Source organism: Electrophorus electricus, chromosome 19, assembly GCF_013358815.1.
Source record: "Electrophorus electricus isolate fEleEle1 chromosome 19, fEleEle1.pri, whole genome shotgun sequence".
In the NCBI taxonomy this organism is placed as follows: Eukaryota; Metazoa; Chordata; class Actinopteri; order Gymnotiformes; family Gymnotidae; genus Electrophorus; species Electrophorus electricus.
This window is the reverse complement of record NC_049553.1, coordinates 2715458-2736827: the sequence shown is the minus strand read 5'-3', so window position 1 is coordinate 2736827 and position 21370 is coordinate 2715458. Positions and strand designations below refer to the sequence as shown.

At 40.2% G+C, this 21370-nt stretch overlaps 1 protein-coding gene and 1 pseudogene across 1 annotated transcript; both read left to right on the top strand.

Annotated features, from left to right (window-relative positions):
* The first annotated feature begins 551 nt into the window (after positions 1-551).
* On the top strand, positions 552-2662 carry LOC113568807. The gene is made up of 6 exons (XM_035519742.1): positions 552-733; positions 852-1208; positions 1333-1677; positions 1810-1911; positions 2025-2059; positions 2173-2662. The coding sequence occupies exons 1-6, from the start codon at positions 694-696 to the stop codon at positions 2290-2292; spliced, it is 999 nt and encodes a 332-aa protein (XP_035375635.1). The 5' UTR covers positions 552-693; the 3' UTR covers positions 2293-2662.
* Positions 2663-5070: 2408 nt separating this feature from the next.
* On the top strand, positions 5071-15543 carry LOC118240120 (annotated as a pseudogene).
* The last annotated feature ends 5827 nt before the right edge of the window (positions 15544-21370 follow it).

Here is a 21370-nt window from a genome sequence, read left to right as displayed (position 1 = left end):
CCAGAATTTAAAACGGTTATCAGTTACTATAAGTAACCTCTACCAAACATGTCCTGCATCTGCTGATCAGTTCTGTTCCCAGTGAGGAGGTACTGTAACCTGCATTCAAATATGCAAAATTATTTCAGAAATGTATAGTTTGGGGATAATTGCCTAGGATTTCAGTGCTTCAGAAGAGACCACATCAACAAAATGGGATTAATGTCAGGACTTTGAGCAGGAATGAGGTCAACCACCACATCACACGCAGATCTTAGTTCAACATTTAAAATGCTTTGTAATTAGAGCACTTTGTTATGGATTACCTGACATGATTGTTTTCAAGGCTCACCGTGCCTAAAACAAAAGTCTAGTGGTTTAAAACTTGTTAAATAAACTAAGCTGACATAAATACACCAAATAAACTAAGCTGAACATTTCGTGTGACAGCACTACAGGACAACATATCTCTTCTACATTTTTTCTGTGCATCATTTTGGCTTGCCTCTTTACTGCTTTAAATAGCACCACAGCAGTACTCTTTCTGTAGTGTGAAACTACAGCATAGCATTTCCTCAAAGCTACTGGACCAATCAAATCTGTTTATAACTTTAAAACATCCATTCAGAAAACACAAAGCCTCTTTTGCTGTTGAACAGTTGAACAAGGTACTGATTCATTAGATTTTACTATCTCACTGTCTAAACAGTAAAAATGTTTAGTCATTTTTTCTCTCTTTGCTTCTTCATAACTGGTAAGTCATATTTTCAATAAACAATATGTTTATCCTACAATCTACCTGTTAAGTACATGGTACATATAAATAACTGGTGGATTCTAGCCATTAAAAATGTTCTCTTTTTTCTCTCCAGTTAAAACCTCTGCAGTCAATGAAATTCAAGTACAAACAGTTAGGCAGGGACTTAGTGTAGCAATTAAATGTGGCCAAAATATAGTCCAAGACAGAAAAAATCCCCAGCATTTTTTTGTTTGGTATAAAATGAGTTTAGGAAAGGTGCCTCAGTACATTATGAGAACATTTGAGGATAGTACAAAGTACAGATTTGCTCGAGCATTTGAAAATGGCCACTTCACTGTTTCTGTGAGTGAAGTGATGTTTGACCTCATTATTAATGATGTCTCAGAAGATGACATTGGAACATACTTCTGTGGAACAGTGAAGGCAAATGTTGTAGAGTTTGGATCTGGGACCCTTCTGCTATTTCAAGGTAACTGCTTGCAAAGGTTTACTGTTCGGCTACTTTTTTTTTTCATTGCAAGTAATGAGAGAGAACCATGAATCAGAATTCATGATTCTCTCTCATTATTTCCTGTTTTTACACATTTTTCAAGCTGAAAAGATCAAGTGGCAGCTTCAGACTGAAATGGTTTTCAAGGACAGAGAATATTCTACAGTCCAGTGTTCACTACAAGCTGTTACTGAGAGTTGCTCAGGAGAACACAGTGTCTACTGGTTCAGACATGGCTCAAACAAATCTCGTCCAGAAATCATTTACACTCATGGAAACAGGAGTGATCAGTGTAAGACAGACTCTGATGCCGGATCTCCTACATGGACTTGTGTCTACGACCTTCCCAGGAGATACACCAACTATTCTGATGGTGGAACTTATTACTGTGCTGTGGCTGCATGTGGGGAAATATTCTTTGGAAATGGAACTAAAGTTGATGTTGAAGGTAAAATCTATAATAAATTATGATACTTTTTATAATGGATTTTAACTGTATACCTAACTATAATGAATGGGAAAAATATACCATTGTCTATGAATGAATCTGCTTTTGACCTATCGCTTTTGATAATTTCAGAAAATAACAGATGGATTGTTACTGCTTTGATAATATGTAATGTGAGCTCTGTTATCATCATCATGGCTCTGTGTGGACTTCTATATAAGAATCATCAAAAAGGTTAGATAAACTACAATGTAATTAAAGATTTGTCTTTAATGTTGGAATTATTTTGATTTAAAAATTTTTGATATTGTCACAAATATTTGAACATTATTACATTTTTTTGAAAGGCTCAGTTAATGGTCAATCAAGTCCCTCAAATAAGGTAAATTGTGAATTAATTGGCCTTCAAATAAAAATAGACTTAAAATCTACAAAATTACTTTTACTATACTCTTATTTTCTGCTTGGTTTATAACACCTCTCCTTCTCTGTCAGGTTGAAGACACAGATGGCTTGAACTATGCTGCTTTGAGATTTGCTCAGAAACCTTCCTCCTCTGGAATTTCCAGAGTTAAGGACAATTCAGATGTTTATGCCCGGGTCAGAATACAATAGGCTATTGATATGTTTAAATTTACATTCTGTAGGACAGACTTGAAGTGGCAATAAAACTGAACTTCCTTTTCATACTGTGGCTCTGAATGTAACCCGCTTTCTGAGACATATACTTAATCCTAACCGGGGGTTACAGCCACATGCAGAAATGCATAAACTGCAAAACAACATGTACATTCTACAGCACAATTACGGGCAGTATATTAAATTTACAGTATCTGAACTGTACATTTAATTTACAGCTTGTTACTGTATTATGTTATTACAGTATTTTCTTGCCTACTTTTAACTGGCAGCAAACACTTCAGTATAGCTCTGTACATTTATAGAAGCTAAATAAATTTTACATTCTGTTACTGTATAAACAGTAATATTACTACATTGCATTATATTGCACTTTACTGCTATGAGATTAATGTAATTTTACAAAAAAAATTTTACTGTGGTTATTTTTAAGAGACTGTTGCTGCATACTTACAGGCAAATTACTATCACAACTGACATTACATTATTCAGAAACTCCATCTTCACAGCTCTGATGACTAAATTAATTATGTAACTGCTGTGATAAGTATTTTGAGGCAACAAGCATGAAAACAATTAAGATTACTAAATTATTTTTTTTTAAACTTCACTTATAACTAATTTAGATTTTCATGCAGATCTGTCCTCTCCACAATCAAGTATATAGTAAAAAAAAAAACTTTTCTTGAATATCAAGACTTTTGTCTTATTTCATATTCACATACAATATCTTTCCAAACTCAATGCATGGGTTTTTAACACTACATAATTGTTAAAGAAACAGTTTAATAAATCTAATTTTCCACTCACACTAGATGTAGTGAAATTTGAGCTATTCGGGTGACTATTTGTTCCAGTGTTTGATAGCAACACTATCTTTGCAGCTTCACTTTTAAACTAAAGAAGCAAACTCTGGACTCCAAACATATCTTGGCTGATCAAATACATTTAGGTAAATTGTGCAAATTGGATTATTGGCCAAAATGGTGCTTTACAAATAACCAAAAAATAAGGTCTCTAGGAATGTATGAAACATTTTATACTAATAAATATTATTTATGGACAGGCTGTCTGGTCCTCTTGCTCATTACTTTGCCTCTGCTTGCCTTTGATCCCCTCTTTGGGTTCATCCTAAAGAAATGTATGGGGGAAAAAGAATGAAACATACACTATTATGAAAAAAAACCAGGAGCACTGGCAAGTTAACATTGGGTCTGAAGACCCATCTATTTGCAGAATATTTAAAGGACAACTGACACTGTTCCCATATTGACTGAGTAATTTAGTACTTATTGTAAGGTATTGCTTATGTACCCTAGCACTTATTGTTTATTGCACTTATCATTGTTTAAGATGGACCTTATGTATTTTGTACTTCTAGGTATCAGCATTGATCCCTGTATTCTACAGTATTCCAGTTCATTGGTATATTGGACTCTAACCTACTGTACTGTACTAGGATATTCTATAAGTAAATGACAAAGCACTTTTGTAAGTTGCTCTGGATAAGAGCATCTGCTAAATGCCGTAAATGTAAATGTAAATGCTATGGCCTTTCAAAGTAGAACTGCTCATAATATATTTGTACTCCAAAATACTAATAAACCAAAATATACACTAATATAGGTAACCTATTGGAAGACATGGTGTTTTGTTTTTTTTTTTTGTTAAGGCTATTATATGCAATTTCAAATTGCGATTTTCAAATTGCAATTTCAAAATGATCATCTTGGTCATTGTAGTGTTAAACAATAATTGAAAAAGTATGTTGAATCCAAAATTTAAAAGAGTTATCAGTTACTATAAGTAATCTCCACCGAACAAGTTTTGCATCTGCTGATCAGTTCTGTTCATGTGTAAGCAGGTACTGTAACCTGTATTCCTCTATACAAACTTCTTTCAGCAATGTATAGTTTTGCTTAGTAATGTATAGTAATGTATAGTTTTATTTAGGGATAGTTGCCTAGGATTTAAGTGGTTCAGATGAAAGCAATAAAATTGAATAATGGTCAGGGCTTTGATTTAGCCATTCCAGATAAGATATTTTGTTTGAGATATGTTTTCTGTTTGAGCTATGCTATTGTTTATTTATTTATCAGTGTTTTAATCATGTTTCAGTAGCTAATGGGCAATGCTGACCTACAATGAGTTCAACCTATATATCACACTAAGATTTTAGAAAACATTTACTCAAAGAATACATCCTAGACAGTACCGTAGGTTAAAGTCCATTATACCAATGAACTAGAATTTGTACTAGAGTTTCTTAGTCAAAATCACTGTAAAACAAAAGACTATTGATTTGCATATTAAACATGTTAATACCTTAATACCCTGTGTTAAATTGAACCAAATAAACTGAGCTGAAGGTTTCATGTAACAGCACTATAGGACAACTTTTAAAAATATTTTCTATGCCTCATTTTGACAAACCTCTTTACTACTTTAAGTAGCAACACTGCAATATATCATCTGTAATATGAAACCACAACATAGCATTTCCTCAAAACTACTGGACCAATCAAATGAGCGCATGACTTCTATAAGCTTAAAATATCTATTCAAATAACACAAAGCCTCTTTTTCTGATTCACTAGATTCTACTAAACAGTAGAAATGCTTAATTTTTTTTTTTCACTCTTTGCCTCTTGATAACTGGTAAGTCATATTTTTAATAACCAGTATGTTTATGCTACAGTATCAATCATATAAGTAACATGCATTCTTTACTCTCCTGATAAAACCTCTACAATCATGGAACTTCAGGTACAAACATTTAGACAGGGACATAGCGTGGCAATAAAACATGGCCAAAACAAGGTCAAAGATAGCAAAGGTATTTTCATTTGGTATAAGATGAGTTTATGAAAGTTGCCTCAGCAGGTTGTGAGAACAACTGAAGATGGTACAAAACACAGATTTGCTCAAGCATTTGACAATGGCCACTTCAGTGTTGCTCTGGGTGATGAAACGTTAGACCTCAACATTAATGAAATCTCAGAAGATGACATAGGAACATATTTCTGTGGAACAGTGAAGGCAAATGTTGTAGAGTTTGGATCTGCGCCCCTTATGCTATTTCAAGGTAATTGTGTGCACAGATTTACTGTTCTGCTTCTTTTCCTCTTTGGCCTGATTAATGGTTCTCCATTGTTACTTTATTTTTATAAATTTTTCAGGCTGAAAAGATCAAATGGCAGCTTAAAACTGAAATGGTTTTTAAGAAGAGAGAATATTCTACAGTCCAGTGTTCACTACAAGCTGTTACTGAGAGTTGCACAGAAGAACACAGTGTCTACTGGTTCAGACATGGCTCAAACAAATCTCACCCAGGAATCATTTAAACTCATGGCAACAGGAGTGATCAGTGTAAGACAGACTCTGATGCTGGATCTCCTACACAGACTTGTGTCTACGACCTTCCCAGGAGTTACACCAGACATTCTGATGGTGGAACTTATTACTGTGCTGTGGCTGCATGTGGGGAAATACTCTTTGGAAATGGAACTAAAGTTGATGTTGAAGGTAAAACCACTAATAAATAGTGATTCTTTTTTTTTGTAATACATATTAACTGTATATTTGTATATATATATATATATATATATATATATATATATATATATATATATATATATATATATATATATATATATATATATGTATATATAATGAATGGGAAAAATAGACCATTGTCTATAAATGAATTTGCTTTTAACCTATTGCTTTTGATAATTTCAGAAAATACCAGATGGATTGTTACTATTTTGATAATATGTAATGTGTTCTCTGTTATTATCATCATGGTTCTGGGTGGACTGTTGGTTAAATTACATTGTATTTAAAGATTAATCTATAATACTGGAGTCATTTTAAATTTTAACTTAATATTTTCACAAATATTTGAATATTATTACTTACTTTTTTCCCTTCAAAGGTTCAAGACAAGGTCAAGGTCACTCGACACACAAATAAGGTAAAAAAAATAAAAATAAAAATTTTCTTGCACATAAAAGTAGACTAATTTTACTATATTCCTAGTCTCTGCATGGTTTATAACATTTTGTTCTCTGTCAGGTCGAAGACACAGATGGCTTGAACTACACAGCTTTGAGATTTGCTTGAAAACCTTATACCTTTATGAACAATTCAGAAGTTATGAACAATTCAGATGTTTATGCTCAGGTCAAAATACAATGTATAATTGAATTGAGAATATTTTTATTCTCTGTTTAATATCATATTAGTCTTTCTATTTATATGCAACATGACAGCCATGAATGGGCAACAAAACTGAACTCCCGTTTTGGTGATTCTAGGCTTGTTTCAAATAAAACTCAAATGAGCCAGACAAAGTGAACAGCCCTATTGTCCATGGTGCTCAATCCTACTTCAGTCATGCATAGCAAAAACTCTCCCTCTCATGGCCAGAGGGGGCCTCGGCCTGGTGCCAACCCTTACAGTACACCCCCTGGAAGGGGCAGCTCCTGATGTCACAAGGCCATCCCCCCGAAAAACCCAAACGAGTTTGCGGTCCAGGATGTGATGGGAGGGGACCCCAGAACACTCCTCTGGCCCATATCCCTCCCAGTCCACCAAATACTGGACTCCACCATGAACTCGTGACTCCAAGAGACACTTGACTGGGTATGCCGTTGCCCTGTCTACCATGTGCAGACCCGGCGGGTCAGAGGGGTCCACTGAACACAATACAAGCCTAGGGCGAGATACATGGAAAGTGGGGTGGACATGCAATGACGGGGGAAGGGCAAGGCGATAAGAAACAGGGTTTATATGGCGAAGAACCTTGAATGGCCCGATGTAGCAAGGGGCGAGTTTGTGGGTATAACCATGCCAACAGCCAAGCCTGCTGTCCTGGCCGATAAGTTGGCGCTGGTCGCTGTCTCTTGTCGCCATAATGTTTTTGAGCAGCTGTAGCAGATAAGAGAGCCCTGCGTGCCCTCCGCCAGGCCAAGCGGCAGCGCCTGACTGTCTGCCCAGCAGACCAGACACCCACGTCAGCAAACATGAGTGGAGTATAACCATACTGGCACGCGAATGGTGACATGCCTAAGGAGTTCCACAGAGTGTTGTGGGTGAACTCCACCCAAAATAGGTGGTCAGACCAAGAGGATGGGCAGGAAGAGGACAGAAAGCAGAGGGTGTGTTCCAGGTCCTGGTTAACTCAGTCTGGCCATTGGATTGCGGATGGAAGCCAAAGGAGAAGCTGGCCCCCCAGAACCAGCTAGTGAATTGAGGCCTGCAGTCTGACATGATGTTGCTAGGCAGCCCATGAAGCTGGACAAATTGAGTAAGTAATAATATGCTGTCGCTTTCGCAGATGGCAGTTTTGGCAGTGCAACGAAGTGGCCAGCCTTGGAGAATCTGCCAATTAACACCAAAATCACAGTGTTGCCCCTTGATGGGGGCAGCCCCGTGATAAAATCGAGCAACAGATGAGACCAAGGGTGCCAAGGGACAGCCAGTGGGTGCAACAGACCAGCGGGCCTTGTCCTGGGGTCCTTGCACTGAGTGCAGATGCGACAGGACTTCACAAATGCTCAGATGTCGGGTTCCATGCGTGGCCACCAAAACTGTCTACGGAGAAATTCAAAGCATCCGTGTGACTCCTGGGTGCACTGAAAAGGGGGATGCATGTCCCCACTTGAGGACCTGAGCTCTAACCACCTTAGGTACATACAGCCATCCCAGTGGTTCAGCCACAAGAGCCTGACATACTGCCTTCTCCACTGGATCGATGCTATGATGCGGGCCTCTAGGATAATGGTCTAGGGAGGAGCAGAAGGCAGCGAGGATTCCCACTGGCGGGAGAGGGTATCAGGTTTAATGTTCTTAGTGCCCGGCCGGTAGTATAAGGTAAAATCAAACCAGGCAAAGAATAGTCCCCATCTGGCCTGGCAGATTAAGTCGCTTGGCCTGCATGTTTGTAGGCCAAGTTTTTGTGGTCCATCCAGACCAGGAAGGGGTGTTTTGCCCCCTCCAGCCAGTTTCTCCACTCCTCGCACAAGCTTGACCGCCAGTAATTCGCGGTTGCCTACATCGTAGTTCCGTTCTGCTGGGGACACACACTGAGAAAAGTAGGCACAGGAATGCAGTTTGTTCCCTCCTGATCACTGGGACAGAACTACACCAACACCCACCTGAGATGCATCCACCTCAACAATGAATGGAAGGTCTGCATCAGGGAGCCAAAGAATAGGAGCCATGATTAGATGGCGCTTTAGTTCTTTGAACGCCTGCTGGGCTTCAGTGGACCAGCAGAACCGACCAGGTGCTTTCCTGGTCAACGTGGTCAATGGGGCTGCAAAAGTGCTTCATGAACCTACGGTAGAAGTTTGTGAAGCCCAGGAAGCATTGGACCAGACGCACCGAGGTGGGTCTGGGCCAGCTCTCCACAGCCCGTACCTTGGCCGGGTCCATACGTAATGTGTTAAGGGAGACGATAAATCCCAAAAAAGAGATGGTTTGTGCATGGAACGTGGACTTCTCCAGCTTGATGAAGAGGTAGTTCTCGAGTAGGAGCTGGAGGACACGCCTAACATGGGTAACATGTTTGTCTTCCGTTTGGCTGTAGATCAATATGTTATCCAAGTAGATGAACACGTACCTGTCAAGGGCTTCCCTTAAGACCTCAGTGATGTACTGTTGGAAGAGAGCGGGTGCGTTCCTCAACCCAAATGGCATGATGAGGTATTCATAGTGCCCAGAGGGGGTGATGAACACAGTCTTCCACTTGTCTCCCTCCTGGATTCTCACCAAGTTGTAGGCACTGCGCAGGTCAAGTTTAGTAAAAATGGAGGCCTGCTGCAGTTTCTTGAATGCTGATGTCATGCGGGGCAAGGTATAGCAGTCCTTGATGGTTATTTTGTTAAGGCCCTGGTAGTCTATACAGGGGTGTAGCCCACCATCTTTCTTCCCAACAAAGAAGAACCCCGGGGAAGTAGACAGCCAGAATAACCCTAGGGCCAAGGACTCTTGTATATACTCATCCATTGCCTGACATTCAGGCCCTGAAAGGGAGAACAGGCAGCCTCTAGGGGGAATGGAGCCCAGGAGGAGGTTTATGGCCATGCCATATGGCCGGTGGGGAGGCATTAGTTGGGCTTTCTGTTTACTGAATGCTTCCCCGAGGTCCCAGTATTCCTGGGGGACTCTAGACAGGTCTGGTCCACCGGGACCATGACTGGACCCAGAACGAGGCTTGGGTAGCTGCAAACAGGAGCTCTGACATGACAAACCCCAAGACAGCACTGACTGGGTCAGCCAGTCCAAATGGGGATTATGTTGCTGAAGCCAGGGGTACCTGAAGCATTGAGAAAGTTGTCCACTGCTCCTGAGTCCACAAATGCCTGGAGACGCGTTTCAGACGTTCCTCAAGCAATTGTGGTACTTAACAACCCTTGAGCTCGGGGAGGACTAGTTGAGTCGGTCAAGGGTCCTCCCATCCCTGATGGATGTTGTCTTTTCCCCTGGAGCTCAGGACAAGCTGGTGGAGATGACCTGAGCTTCCGCACTACAGACACCTCCCTTCCTGAATCCATGCATCACGCTCACTTCAGGAAAGGCGGGTGTGTCCGAGCTGCATTGGCTGAGGTCCAGACTCCCCCCACTTGTCAGGCACATGAACAGGGCTAAAAGTACGTGGAGTTCCACGAGAGCCTCCACTGATCTCTGGTCCCCATGTTCTGCGCCTCTCCCGTACACGATTGTCAATTCGCAACACCAGATCGATCAGGTCATCGAGAGAGGCAGCAGTATCTCAGTGGACCAGTTCATCTTTAAGCTCCTCACTGAGGTGCTGGTGGAAAGTGGCAATCAGTGCTGTTGAGTTTCATCCACTCCCGGTTGCCATAGTGCAAAATTCGATGGTGTAATCAGCCACCGCTCTTTTCCCCTGGGGTATATTAAGGAGACAGGAAGCCATCTCCCCTCCAGCGATTGGATGGTGAAAAGTCTGCTTGAGAGCAGCAGTGAACTCCACCACAGTGGAACATCTGTTTAGTGCTCCCAGACCAGAGTGGCCCATGCCAGAGCCTGCCCAGTCAGAAGGGAGGTGATGTATGCCACCTTAGCTCATTCAGTGGGGAACCAAGAGGGCTGCTGCTCTAAAGCCAGTGAACATTAAAGGAGTAAACCCATACAACCTCCTGCCTCACTGGCATAGCACTCAGGGGCAAGAAGCCACAGCTCTGAGCATGAGGTAGACAGGACTTGGGCTGGCTCTGCCGATGCCACAGCCGCAGAGCCAGCCCTCAACGCCCTCCCACAGCACATGCAGCGAAGTCTCCCGTGTTCTTGGGCAACCTCCTGACTCCAGGTGTGGAAGCAGTATACGGAACCCCGGCGGACGAGCGAGACTGGTATAACGATTTCCAGTCCTTGGAGTCGGACTCTGTGGACCCCTACGTTCCAGCGGTAAGACCTTCCCTCATCCTGGCCTCACTTCAAGGAGCTACTGGGAAGAAGGAACCCGCTGATCGATTTTGGGGGGGCCCTGTGTATGGTCCGGGATCGGACGGTGCAGAAACCTACGGAGAACAGCTTGACCAAGAGGACCAGTACTCGGAGATGGACTCTGCTGGGTCCTATGATCCCTACCTGGATGATCATAGGGGAGACAGTTTATGGAGAGACAGAGGAGTGCAGCAACATCTGTCTGCAGTCGGATAGGGGTTCCGATTGTGAGGAGGAAGCTCCAATGGAGGTAGAAGAGTACCCTCATAGGGATCCTCCCTCCCACGGCGACGCCAAATGCTCAGAGAGCAAGGAGCCTCCAGCACCCAAGGCACTGCCTAGGATACACTGCCCAGGTGCGAGCAAGCTAACCTGGGTGGCTAGCAGGGAGGCACCGTTGTTGGATAAGGACACTCCCCCGCCTGAGGCGAAGAGCTCCAGAGCATATGCACCTACGCTGAAGCCTTGTGCAAGCAAAAAGGCAGCGGTACCAATACCAGAACCAGGGCAGTCGCTGCTACCAAGGCTGGCGAGGGACACTTCCCGCCAGGCTGGTCAATCTTCGACCCAGCCGACGACTGGGGGACTGGTTGGGGTTCCTTCCCCCTTCGCTGGACTATTGAATGTGCATGGTGGTGCTCATGTGCCTGTCACTGTCACCGTGTCTGTCCCTATTACGCTAAATGTACCAGTCACTTTTCTCCCCTTTGTGCCCGTGCCCGTTAGTGTGTGCGTCCCTGCGTCTGTCATTGTCTTGCTCCCTGTCCTTCCCCAAGCTACCCTGCTCACGCTGGCCCGTGGCGGGTTGTCTGGTCCTCCGACATCTGCTACTCCCAAACCAGACTGTGATGTTCCCTGTGAGGATGCTCTCGATAGTGCAGGTGTAGAAGTTCCGCAGTACCTTGGAAGGCAGTCTGAAGTCCATCAGGCGTCTGAGGTGGTAAAGACGCTGATGAGCCTTCTTTGCCAGGGAGTTGGTATGGCGGGACCAGGACAGGTCCTGTGAGATGTGAACACCCAGGTACCTGAAACTATCTACTCTCTCCATTGTGGTTCCACTGATCCTCACAGGTTGGTAGTGCCGCTCCTGCTTCTTGCTGCAATCCACGATCAGATCCTTTGTCTTACTGACGTTTAGGAGGAGATTATTTTCCTGGCACCAGTTTTCCAGGTGTTTAATCTCCTCCAGCTAGGCCCTCTCATCGTTGTTTAAGATCAGACCCATGACAACGGTGTCGTCAGCAAACTTGACAATGATGGTAGAGCTGGAAGTGGCTGTGCAGTCATAGGTGTACAGTGAGTAGAGCAGGGGGCTTAGGACACAACCCTGAGGAGCTCCAGTGCTGAGGGTGAGGGTGGATGAGGCCCAGTTGCCCACCCAGACTGATTGTGGTCTGTCTGTTAGGAAGTTGGAGATCCAGTCGCACAGGGATGTATGCAGTCCTAGATCCTCCAACTTAGTAGTGAGTAGGGAGGGGATGATAGTGTTAAATGCTGAACTGTAGTCAACAAACAGCATTTTAACATAATTACCCCTCCCTTTGTCCAGGTGGGTCAGTGTGGTGTGGCGCACATTTGCAATTGCATCATCAGTGGAGCGGTTGTGGCTGTATGCAAACTGCAGTGGGTCCATGGAGGCTGGCAGTGAAGATGTGATGAAGTCTCTGACTAGCTTTTCAAAGCACTTCATCACGACTGATGTGAGGGCAACAGAGCGGTAGTCATCTCTTGAAAGATGGCACTGGTGAGGTCAGCTGCCGTTACAACTGCTCTGTCCACACCTGGCACTTTTTTCACTCTTTTCACTATCTTTTTCGCTCTTTTCGCTCTTCCAGCTACCCCTGATTTCTCCGCAGCCCTTCTCTCTACACCACAATGCGTATCTCGTACAGTAGAGATGCCTTTATTTCTCTTAATATACATAGCACTCACATGAAGCCGTCTCTAACCCCTGGACCCAAGATGGCCAACGGAGATCCTGAGGGAAAACAAAGGACGCGACACGAGGAAAAGGCCTCGAGGGAAGCGAGCCGGTATCAGGAACAGGCTGCCAGCATCCTGCTAGCCAATGTGCAGTTTCTGGACAACAAGCTCGACGACCTCCTGGCCAGGATAAAGTTCCAGAGGGACATTCGGGACTGCAATCTCCTCTGCTTCACCGAGTCGTGGCTGAACCCAGCAGTACCAAACCACATCATCCAGCCGGCCAAGTTCTTCTCGGTTCACCGTATGGACAGGATGGCAGATTCGGGGAAGTCGAGAGGCGGTGGAGTGTGTGTGATGGTAAACAACAGCTGGTGCAACAATGCCAATGTTGTTACTCTCGCCCGCTCCTACTCACCCAACCTGGAGCTGCTCGCCTTCAAGCTTTGTCCTTTCTACCTTCCCCGGGAGTTCACGTCGGTCATCATCAACACCTTGTACAACCCACCTCAGGCCAACATGGACACTGCACTGTGTGAACTTCATGAGGCTCTCACACAGTTTCAGGCACAGCACCGGGACGCTGCACTTATCGTGGTTGGGGATTTCAACAGCGCTAACCTCAAGCGTGCAGTGCCCAACCTTTATCAGCACATAACCTTCCCCACCAGGGGAAATAGGACACTCAACCACTGCTACATCCCATACAAGGACATGTTGTTCTCACTAGCCATTATTCTGTGCAAATGAATATATAGGCAGAGTTAAAGGATTATTCCACCAAATCCTTATACAAAGAGCATGTAAGTGGAACAAATTTGTTTTGTACATGCCTCTCTGAAAACAGATGCATCTATTAAGCACTGGAATGATACAAAGGTGACCATCAGAAGAATCAAGTATTTATGATTTTATGTGGATATTATAAAAGTGAAATTACAGACTAAGGCTTGTTAAACTGTTTAGAAGATCTGTCTTTTAATTCTACCAGTCTGTTAATACAATATGTTTGATAAGTACACTTGCATAAATTCACTTGCAAAAACATATATATTTCTACTAAATATGTTTTTCTTCCAGACTTCACTGAGAAATGAGGTTCCTGTTCTTGATCATATACCTTTACTCAGACTGCTTTTTTAAGCTAGATTTTCTATTTTAGTTTTTCATATGATTACAGTGTCCTTTTCATTGAATGTTTATGCATATATTCTCTTTGCGTTTTCAGATGCACAATGTCAGGTGGTGGTGGTTGTGCAAAAGGACCCTCTCATAACGGCTGAACTTGGAGCCAATCTGGCAATTCTTCGTAATTATTCCTCTGACTTTATGCATAAAGTTTCATGGTACAAGCAAACTATCGGAACAAGACAACTACTAGTTGCAGACTCTCAGCGCTACTCAAAAGAAGCCACATTTTATAATGGTTTTGACAAAAACCATTATATTGTACAGACTGAAGACAGCAGTTGTGATTTGAGCATTGTGAAAACAGAGCAGTCTGATTCTGCGACCTACTACTGTGCTGTGGCTTTTATGAATATCATTACTTTTGGAGATGGAACAGTTTTGGTGATCAAAGATTCTGAAGGTTAGTTACACTTTCAACCCAAATGCTAATGCAGAAATAAGAATTTTAAGTGGACATTATTGCAGATATTTATTATCAGACATTTTGGATCAAGGACTTTTTATTTGGTAATATTTTATGTTACACATTAGTTGATTACTTCATTTTTAAAGTTAGAGTTTATACTATTTACATATCAATTGTATTTGTTACAATTAATTTCATTATTACAATTTTTCTCTTCTAATTCATTACTTTTTAAGCTGCACATTATTCCAACCACACACTTCTCCAGCAGCCTATGTTGGAACCAGTTCATCCAGGAAACTCTGTGACTCTGCAGTGTACAGTCCTCACTGAGATCTGTGTCAGAGGACACAGCGTCTATTGGTTCAGACGAGTCTCAACCAGGAATTATTTATTCTAATGGACACAGCAAGGGTCAGTGTCAGAAGAGCTCTGTGGCTGACTCTCTTACAGAGAGCTTTGTATATGAGCTCACAAAGAGGAATCTCAGCCTCTCTGATGCTGGTACTTACCACTGTGCTGTGGCTCTTTGTGAAGAGATACTGTTTGGGAATGGAACTACACTGTTCTTCAATGGTAAGGATTGCAATATAATGTCAGGTGAAAAAAGCAAACTCTAGATCAACATTCAATTACTACTACTTGGTGTTTTAACACCAGGTTAAATAGATTAAAGATAATACATAGTATACTTAGAGATAGCATACTATTAAAAAATTATGGATATTTATAGACTACTGTAAAATACTGAGTGGAGTTACAGTTTCCTCCCACATTCCAGTGTTGTGCATGTTAGCATAACTTGGTGTCTCAGCCTAACATACATATGGGCCGGTGCCCTGTCCAGGGTTGGTCCCAACATTGTGCCCTGTGCTGCTGAGATAGGTTCTGGTCCCCCTCAACCCTGAATTGGATTAAGTGGTTTGAAACATGAATGAATTAAACTGTGTATTCTCAGCTATTTATGATTACATAATCTATAATTATTCAGTTTTATTCCTTTTATTTATTGGAAATAAACTAATTGGGGGAAAGTCTAAATTACTGTTATTGCATATGACTTTCAATATGCAGTACAAAGAAATACAGTAAATAATTGCTGTTTTCTTTTCCATGCAGGTGGAAGTTGTATTGAACAGATGAATATGTTGTCCGAGCTCTCCATTTTAAGATCTCTGATTCTTGCTGTCATGCTTATTACTATTACAGTGTTCCATTGTTTCATTAAATGAAATAAAAAATATTAAAAACATGCCTTACAAATATTGAAAATGTTACATATATCTTTATATATCTTCTTTTCACTTTTAAAAGTCTGTTAAATTATGACCACATGATACATGTCACTTTATTTGATTTCTTCTGGAGATGCATTATGATTATTGTCATTGGAAAATTCAATTTCCCTTGCTTCATTGAAATAAAGAATTTTGAAGTAATATCTAAATATGCTTTCAAGTTTCAAAACACACTGTTCACACAATGTTAGTCAATACAGAAGCTGCAAAAACAGCCCATTTTTAAATAACTGTTTCTCGAGGAAAAGTTTATTTACATATTTCCGCCTATTCAAGGTATGTCCAGTCCAGTCAAGTGTGCATACAAGTGTAGCAGTAATTCACTTCAACCCCTCTTATCCTATACAGAAAGGCCTCTTCCTGTCAGTTATTCTATATAAAGTTACTGATGCCACCTTTTATGTTTTTTCTTGTTTTCTATTTTTTATGTAAAAGGATCATACTCTGTTTGAGCTTGCATACATGCTATTCATATTCATTTAAATGACTACATTCTAATACCATTATAAAAAAGACCTCACATGTGATGCCTAAGATTGCAGCCCCTGAGCCACACCCACGACTGCCCCAACCATCTACTACCCCCACACCCCAAAAATAAACCATTATTAACCACAGAAGTTAAATACATTTACCTCGATATTAAAGAAATAACTTGACAATGATTGAGAGTACATTTTTAAGCTGATATATGAGCCAGCCCTGCATTGTCAGACAACTAATCACTTCAATGTCAATATTATTTGATCTTCTTATTAGTCATCTGTGACTTACTAATCTGTGTGCAAATGTGCAAAAGGAGCATCCTGCTAGGGCAGGCATTGCACAGCACTGGACTTGGGTTCCTGTGGGCTTTAAATGGGGAGACAGAACACAAGAACTAATGAGACACAGGTGACTGTGAGTAGTATTCAGGTGAATGGGAAAAAGGCAGGTGCAGTATGTGTGTGTACAGTATGTGTGTGTGTGTCTGTGTGTGTGTGTCCCTCTATCTAGGTGCCTGGAGAATCATGACATCATCATTCTGTGCAAATGAGAAAAATGGTTAAAGATTGTAGTTCAAATTGTAGATTGTAGATCGATTGTAGACTAGTAAGAAGATCAAATAATTTTGACATTGAAGTGATTAGTTGTATGACAATGAAGGGCTGGCTCATATATCAGCTTAAAAATGTATTCTCAAGCACTGTCATGTTATTTCTTTCTTATTGAGGTAAATGCATTTAACTTCTGTGGTTAATAATGGTTTATTTTGGGGTGTTTAGGATTGAAATACATGTTTATATACATGAACTAAACAAGGTAGAAGGTGTGGACAATCAAACGAGGGGTGGAGAAAACGAAACTGTTGCATGGAACTAAAATACACAAGACAGGGAAAACACGGAACAAGGAAGTTGGGAGGGACTAATTGTGACACATTTATTTTGAGCATATAATTGATCCAACAAGGGGTAAGCAAAAATCAGAATTGAGAGTAACGGGAAAACTAGGTAAAAAAACAGGAGGGCAAAAACAGGAAAAGAGCACTCAGTATGTTCAGGTAAACTGGAGGCAATACTTCACAAAAACACTCTTAGAATGGCTTATATACATGGGAAACAGGTGAACTCAATACGCAGGTGATGAGGCTCTGATGACCTGTCGATGATTGGGTCAGTAGCCCTCCTGGAGTCGAACAGCATGTTGGATATTGTAGTTTGTTTGTGTGTCTGGCAGCATAATTATAATTATACTGATGAGTCATCTCTGTAGCATCCATGTAAAACAAATCTTAAAATAACACAGCATGAAAAACAACCCATCGACGTATCAGTTGTAAAAAGTGCTATGATCCTTGTTGGATCATCAAACATCGTAACTGTAACTGGTTATAATGCTTATCAGAATGTTACAAAAGTATCGACAAAAAGGTATGGATTTGTCAAGTTTTCTTATATATTTGCACATAAATATCCAGTATCTCTAAATGTGAAATTACAGTTAATTATACTTTCTGATTGTTTTCAAGACTCTTTAACTGCTCAAACAATACAAGTGAATCAGGTAAGTGTTAATTTCTGAATTGCCACAGAATTAAATTGATGTTATTCAAATCTCTCAATCAATAAGCCTACTTCAAAAAAGTGGTCTCTCACTGTATGACACAGAATGTTCATTTGAAAGCTGATAACTAAACTTTTGCGTTGTTATGAATGTTATTTTATTGCTATTGCAGGTTGATGACAAGGATTCCTTGAATTATGCTGCTTTGAGTTTTTTCTCATAAGCCAGCATCTTCAAAAAAATCAAGAGCAAAGCCCATTAAAGACAAATCTGTGTATGCACAAGTCAGACTGTGAAAACTGTAGGTTTTATTTTCCTTATAAGCAAACATGTAAATGCACCAGATACAAGTCTGGTAAAGACTGTCCAAATACACTTGAAAACATAAAATACCTCACAAATACACTTGAAAACATAAAATACCTCACAATAAAATTGTTTTTATTGTAGTTTAATATTTATAGTTCACAAGTCAATATATAAATATGTTGATTCAGCATATTTATCACTCTCTCACTAATTTCCCCAGGCCTTTGCTTTGTGTTTGTGTGTGTGTGTTCTCATAGGTATGAAACAAACATAAAAACAGATTCAAAACATTTGAAATACTCACTAGCCACTTAGTTTTCATGTTTTACATTGTTTAAAATGATGTTTAAATAAAATGTTATAAAATATAACTTCAATGTCTTGATAGAACATCATGCTTCTGTTTAAAATCATCTGTGGGGAAACAGGATGTACTACTGTCAGATCGAGTGTGTGACGTGCAGATAGGGAACAAGATGCAAGCCCACATTCAGAATGTTTATATTCTCCATAATAAAACAAACACAAAGCAGAAAAGTGAGTGAAAAAAGAGGCAAGGCACTTGCATTAACTCTCAAGGCACTGAGCCACAGTTGATTAACACTTCCTGTTGGCTTGAATAGAGTGACCAAAATGTAAATGAGGGACAGGTGCATGTAATCATGCACCTGCTTGAAGGAGCAGTCTCACTCTGATTTTTTACATTTTCTGACACTACCAGAACTGAAAAGTCATCACACAAAAGTCTCAGAAGCACTAAATTTGCCAAAACGGAGTATGTCACTCTATGCATTATATGTCCACCAATCTTAACTCACAACCAAAGATTTTCATACACCGTGCATGATTTGGCTTACAACAAAATTAAATCATGATGTATGCAGTGGGAAGTCAGCCTTATACACATCTATATAAAGTCTATATACAAAGTACCTGTGTCACGGTCACATGTCTTTTAATAGGAGACACCTGCTCCTCATTCTATATCTCCCTATTTATAATCCTACAGGTTTGGAGGGAAAATGCTGCACATTAGCGAACGAGACCACGAGTGCCCTTCGGTGCAATCCTACTCTGTTCCAGGAGATTTAACGTGACTTCTTTTAGTGTTTGTTCAAATTACATAGAGAATAAAGAACATATCAGTTTGACCTTGCCTCTCTCTTCCTCTGTGCCGCCTACATCATAATCTATAGCTGAATTACTGATTAGATTCACTGTTGACTACAGCAACAGTTACTTCACCATTTTTGAAATGGTAGAGTGGCCTTGTTCAAAGCCTTTATTTTTGTAGGCTAAAATGTCAACTCTGTGTGATTGAAAAAAAAAAAAAAAAAGCATGGATACTGAGGTAATTAGTTGGCAAGAAAACTCTTGCCGTGAAACATTGGTTGCCTTACTTCAATACCTGGGTATTAGAGCTACTGTGCTTCTACAATAAAACTACATGGTTACAGGTGAACACAATGTTGCAGATGGATTACATTACTATGTTACTATTAATGTAACTGCTGTACAATACTTGTGTCTTGTAACATCACATAACAATCTGGATTAAAATCCACAAATTAACTAGTACAAGTGGGATCTTGTACTATGAAATTGAAGATTGATTTAACTGGATTTTTGTTGTTATTTTTGGTGCAAATGAAACAGAAGCACAAAACCCACAAGTGTTTGAATATGCAAGTATGCACTGCAATGTCAATTTGTAACCAATTTTACCTCTACATGGTGACAGTGGGCTTGGATAGGAACATCTGAAAGGAAACAAGAAATAAACGTGTTTTTAGCTAAAGACAGCAGAATTGTTAATCATGCAATATTACCTTTAATATCTAAATGTGATTCATTATAGAATTCCATTTGATCCCGCAAAAAAGCTCTACAATAATAAAGACTAGTGTCAGTATAATCCACTTTCATGATTTTCAAGGATGAGCTTTTCAAGGATTTTCAAGGATGGGTTTTGTTGAGTCATTTTAAAATGTTCTTCTTGTTTCATAGCTATAATATTTAGTTACAATACAAAGTGGGAGAGAACCATTGGTCTGTTTGAACCATGCTAGGTAACTTGTTTCTCTTAAAATGTTGGCACAGGTAAAAGTTGCGTTTTGTCCAATATTCACCATCAGTGCAAGGGTTTGAGATGTCCATTTAAGGATGAAGCCTGAAAGCCATAAAGAATTTCAATGAAAACAGATACTTTGATAACTTCATAATCGTCTTCTTTCAATTTGTCGTTGATAATTTTTAACATCGTACTTTATCAGCCAGTGCAAAGCTGACAATTAATAAGTAGTTCAGACTAAAGACATGATTATATAACACAAAAAAAGAATAATTGTACACAGATTGTTACTAATTTTTTATTTAAACATTTTTTTACTTAACACATTTTCAATGACAGAAAATAATAAGAAAAATACTGTAGAATAAGATAGAAATACACATATTTCACATACACTTACAAATTCCACTGAGCACAAGTACACATGATGGAAGGAGAAGCATATTTGAGTTGTGGTTTGCAGGGTTCTACATCAGCATTAGACAATCAAACTGTTTTTCTATTTTTGAGAGGCCTGGTTTTTGTATCAGACATGCAGAAAGAGATCTGTTTACAAGCAGTTGATTCTTCTTAGCTGTACTGTAATAGGTTTACATTAGGGCTAGACTTTAATGCAGGCAAACTAGGTGTAGGTATCCAATTTATGACATCCTATGCTTCAGGTCCTGTTGGAAATCGACACTAAAAAACAGCTGGCCAGATACTCCCTCATCAATTGCCAATCAAGTCATTCAAATAATCAATGATGTTCAAGACTCAAAAAGCATGGACATGCATAAAATTAAAAATATTGGAATATTTCACTGGATTATATTTTAAAACTTAGCATGAACCTTCTATAGGCCTGGGGACAGCTTTCTGGCTGGACAAAGACTTCTTGGCTATGGAGACAGCTTTATTAATCAAATATATGAAAAGTAGTAAATCGCAGTGACCACACAGATCACCCCCCTCCCCTTTATTGCTATCAGTCTTTGAAAAATAATTTTCATCAAAATCCCTAAAAATCAAAATCCCATCAAACAAGTATTAGGTAGGATTATCTCTTTAATCCTCAATAAATTAAAAAAAAACCTCTTGAGTGAACCTCATTCTCATTCATTGAATTCTAAACACTGGTGCTAAAATCCTTGATAAAATTCTGAAACATTGTTTGGAGGGGGTTCTTCCCATCATCATATCACCAGATCAAACATGTTTTTGTAATGGAGCAGCAGGGTTCATCAGGGGTTGATCAGGGGTGAAGCACCCTGAGAGACTGTGCCCCTGGTGAACACCCTAGCAGAGTAGGAACTCTTAGATGGACTCAAATGCAGATGAGGTGGAACAAGGATG

What these genes read in the sequence shown, in the direction of transcription:
- LOC113568807 (XM_035519742.1), top strand. Translation starts at nt 694, where the DNA reads ATGTTTAGTCATTTTTTCTCTCTTTGCTTCTTCATAACTG. An exon ending in GACCCTTCTGCTATTTCAAG is followed by an intron (nt 1,209 to 1,332) that starts GTAACTGCTTGC and finishes ACATTTTTCAAG; the next exon opens with CTGAAAAGATCAAGTGGCAG. An exon ending in AATCAAGTCCCTCAAATAAG is followed by an intron (nt 2,060 to 2,172) that starts GTAAATTGTGAA and finishes CTTCTCTGTCAG; the next exon opens with GTTGAAGACACAGATGGCTT.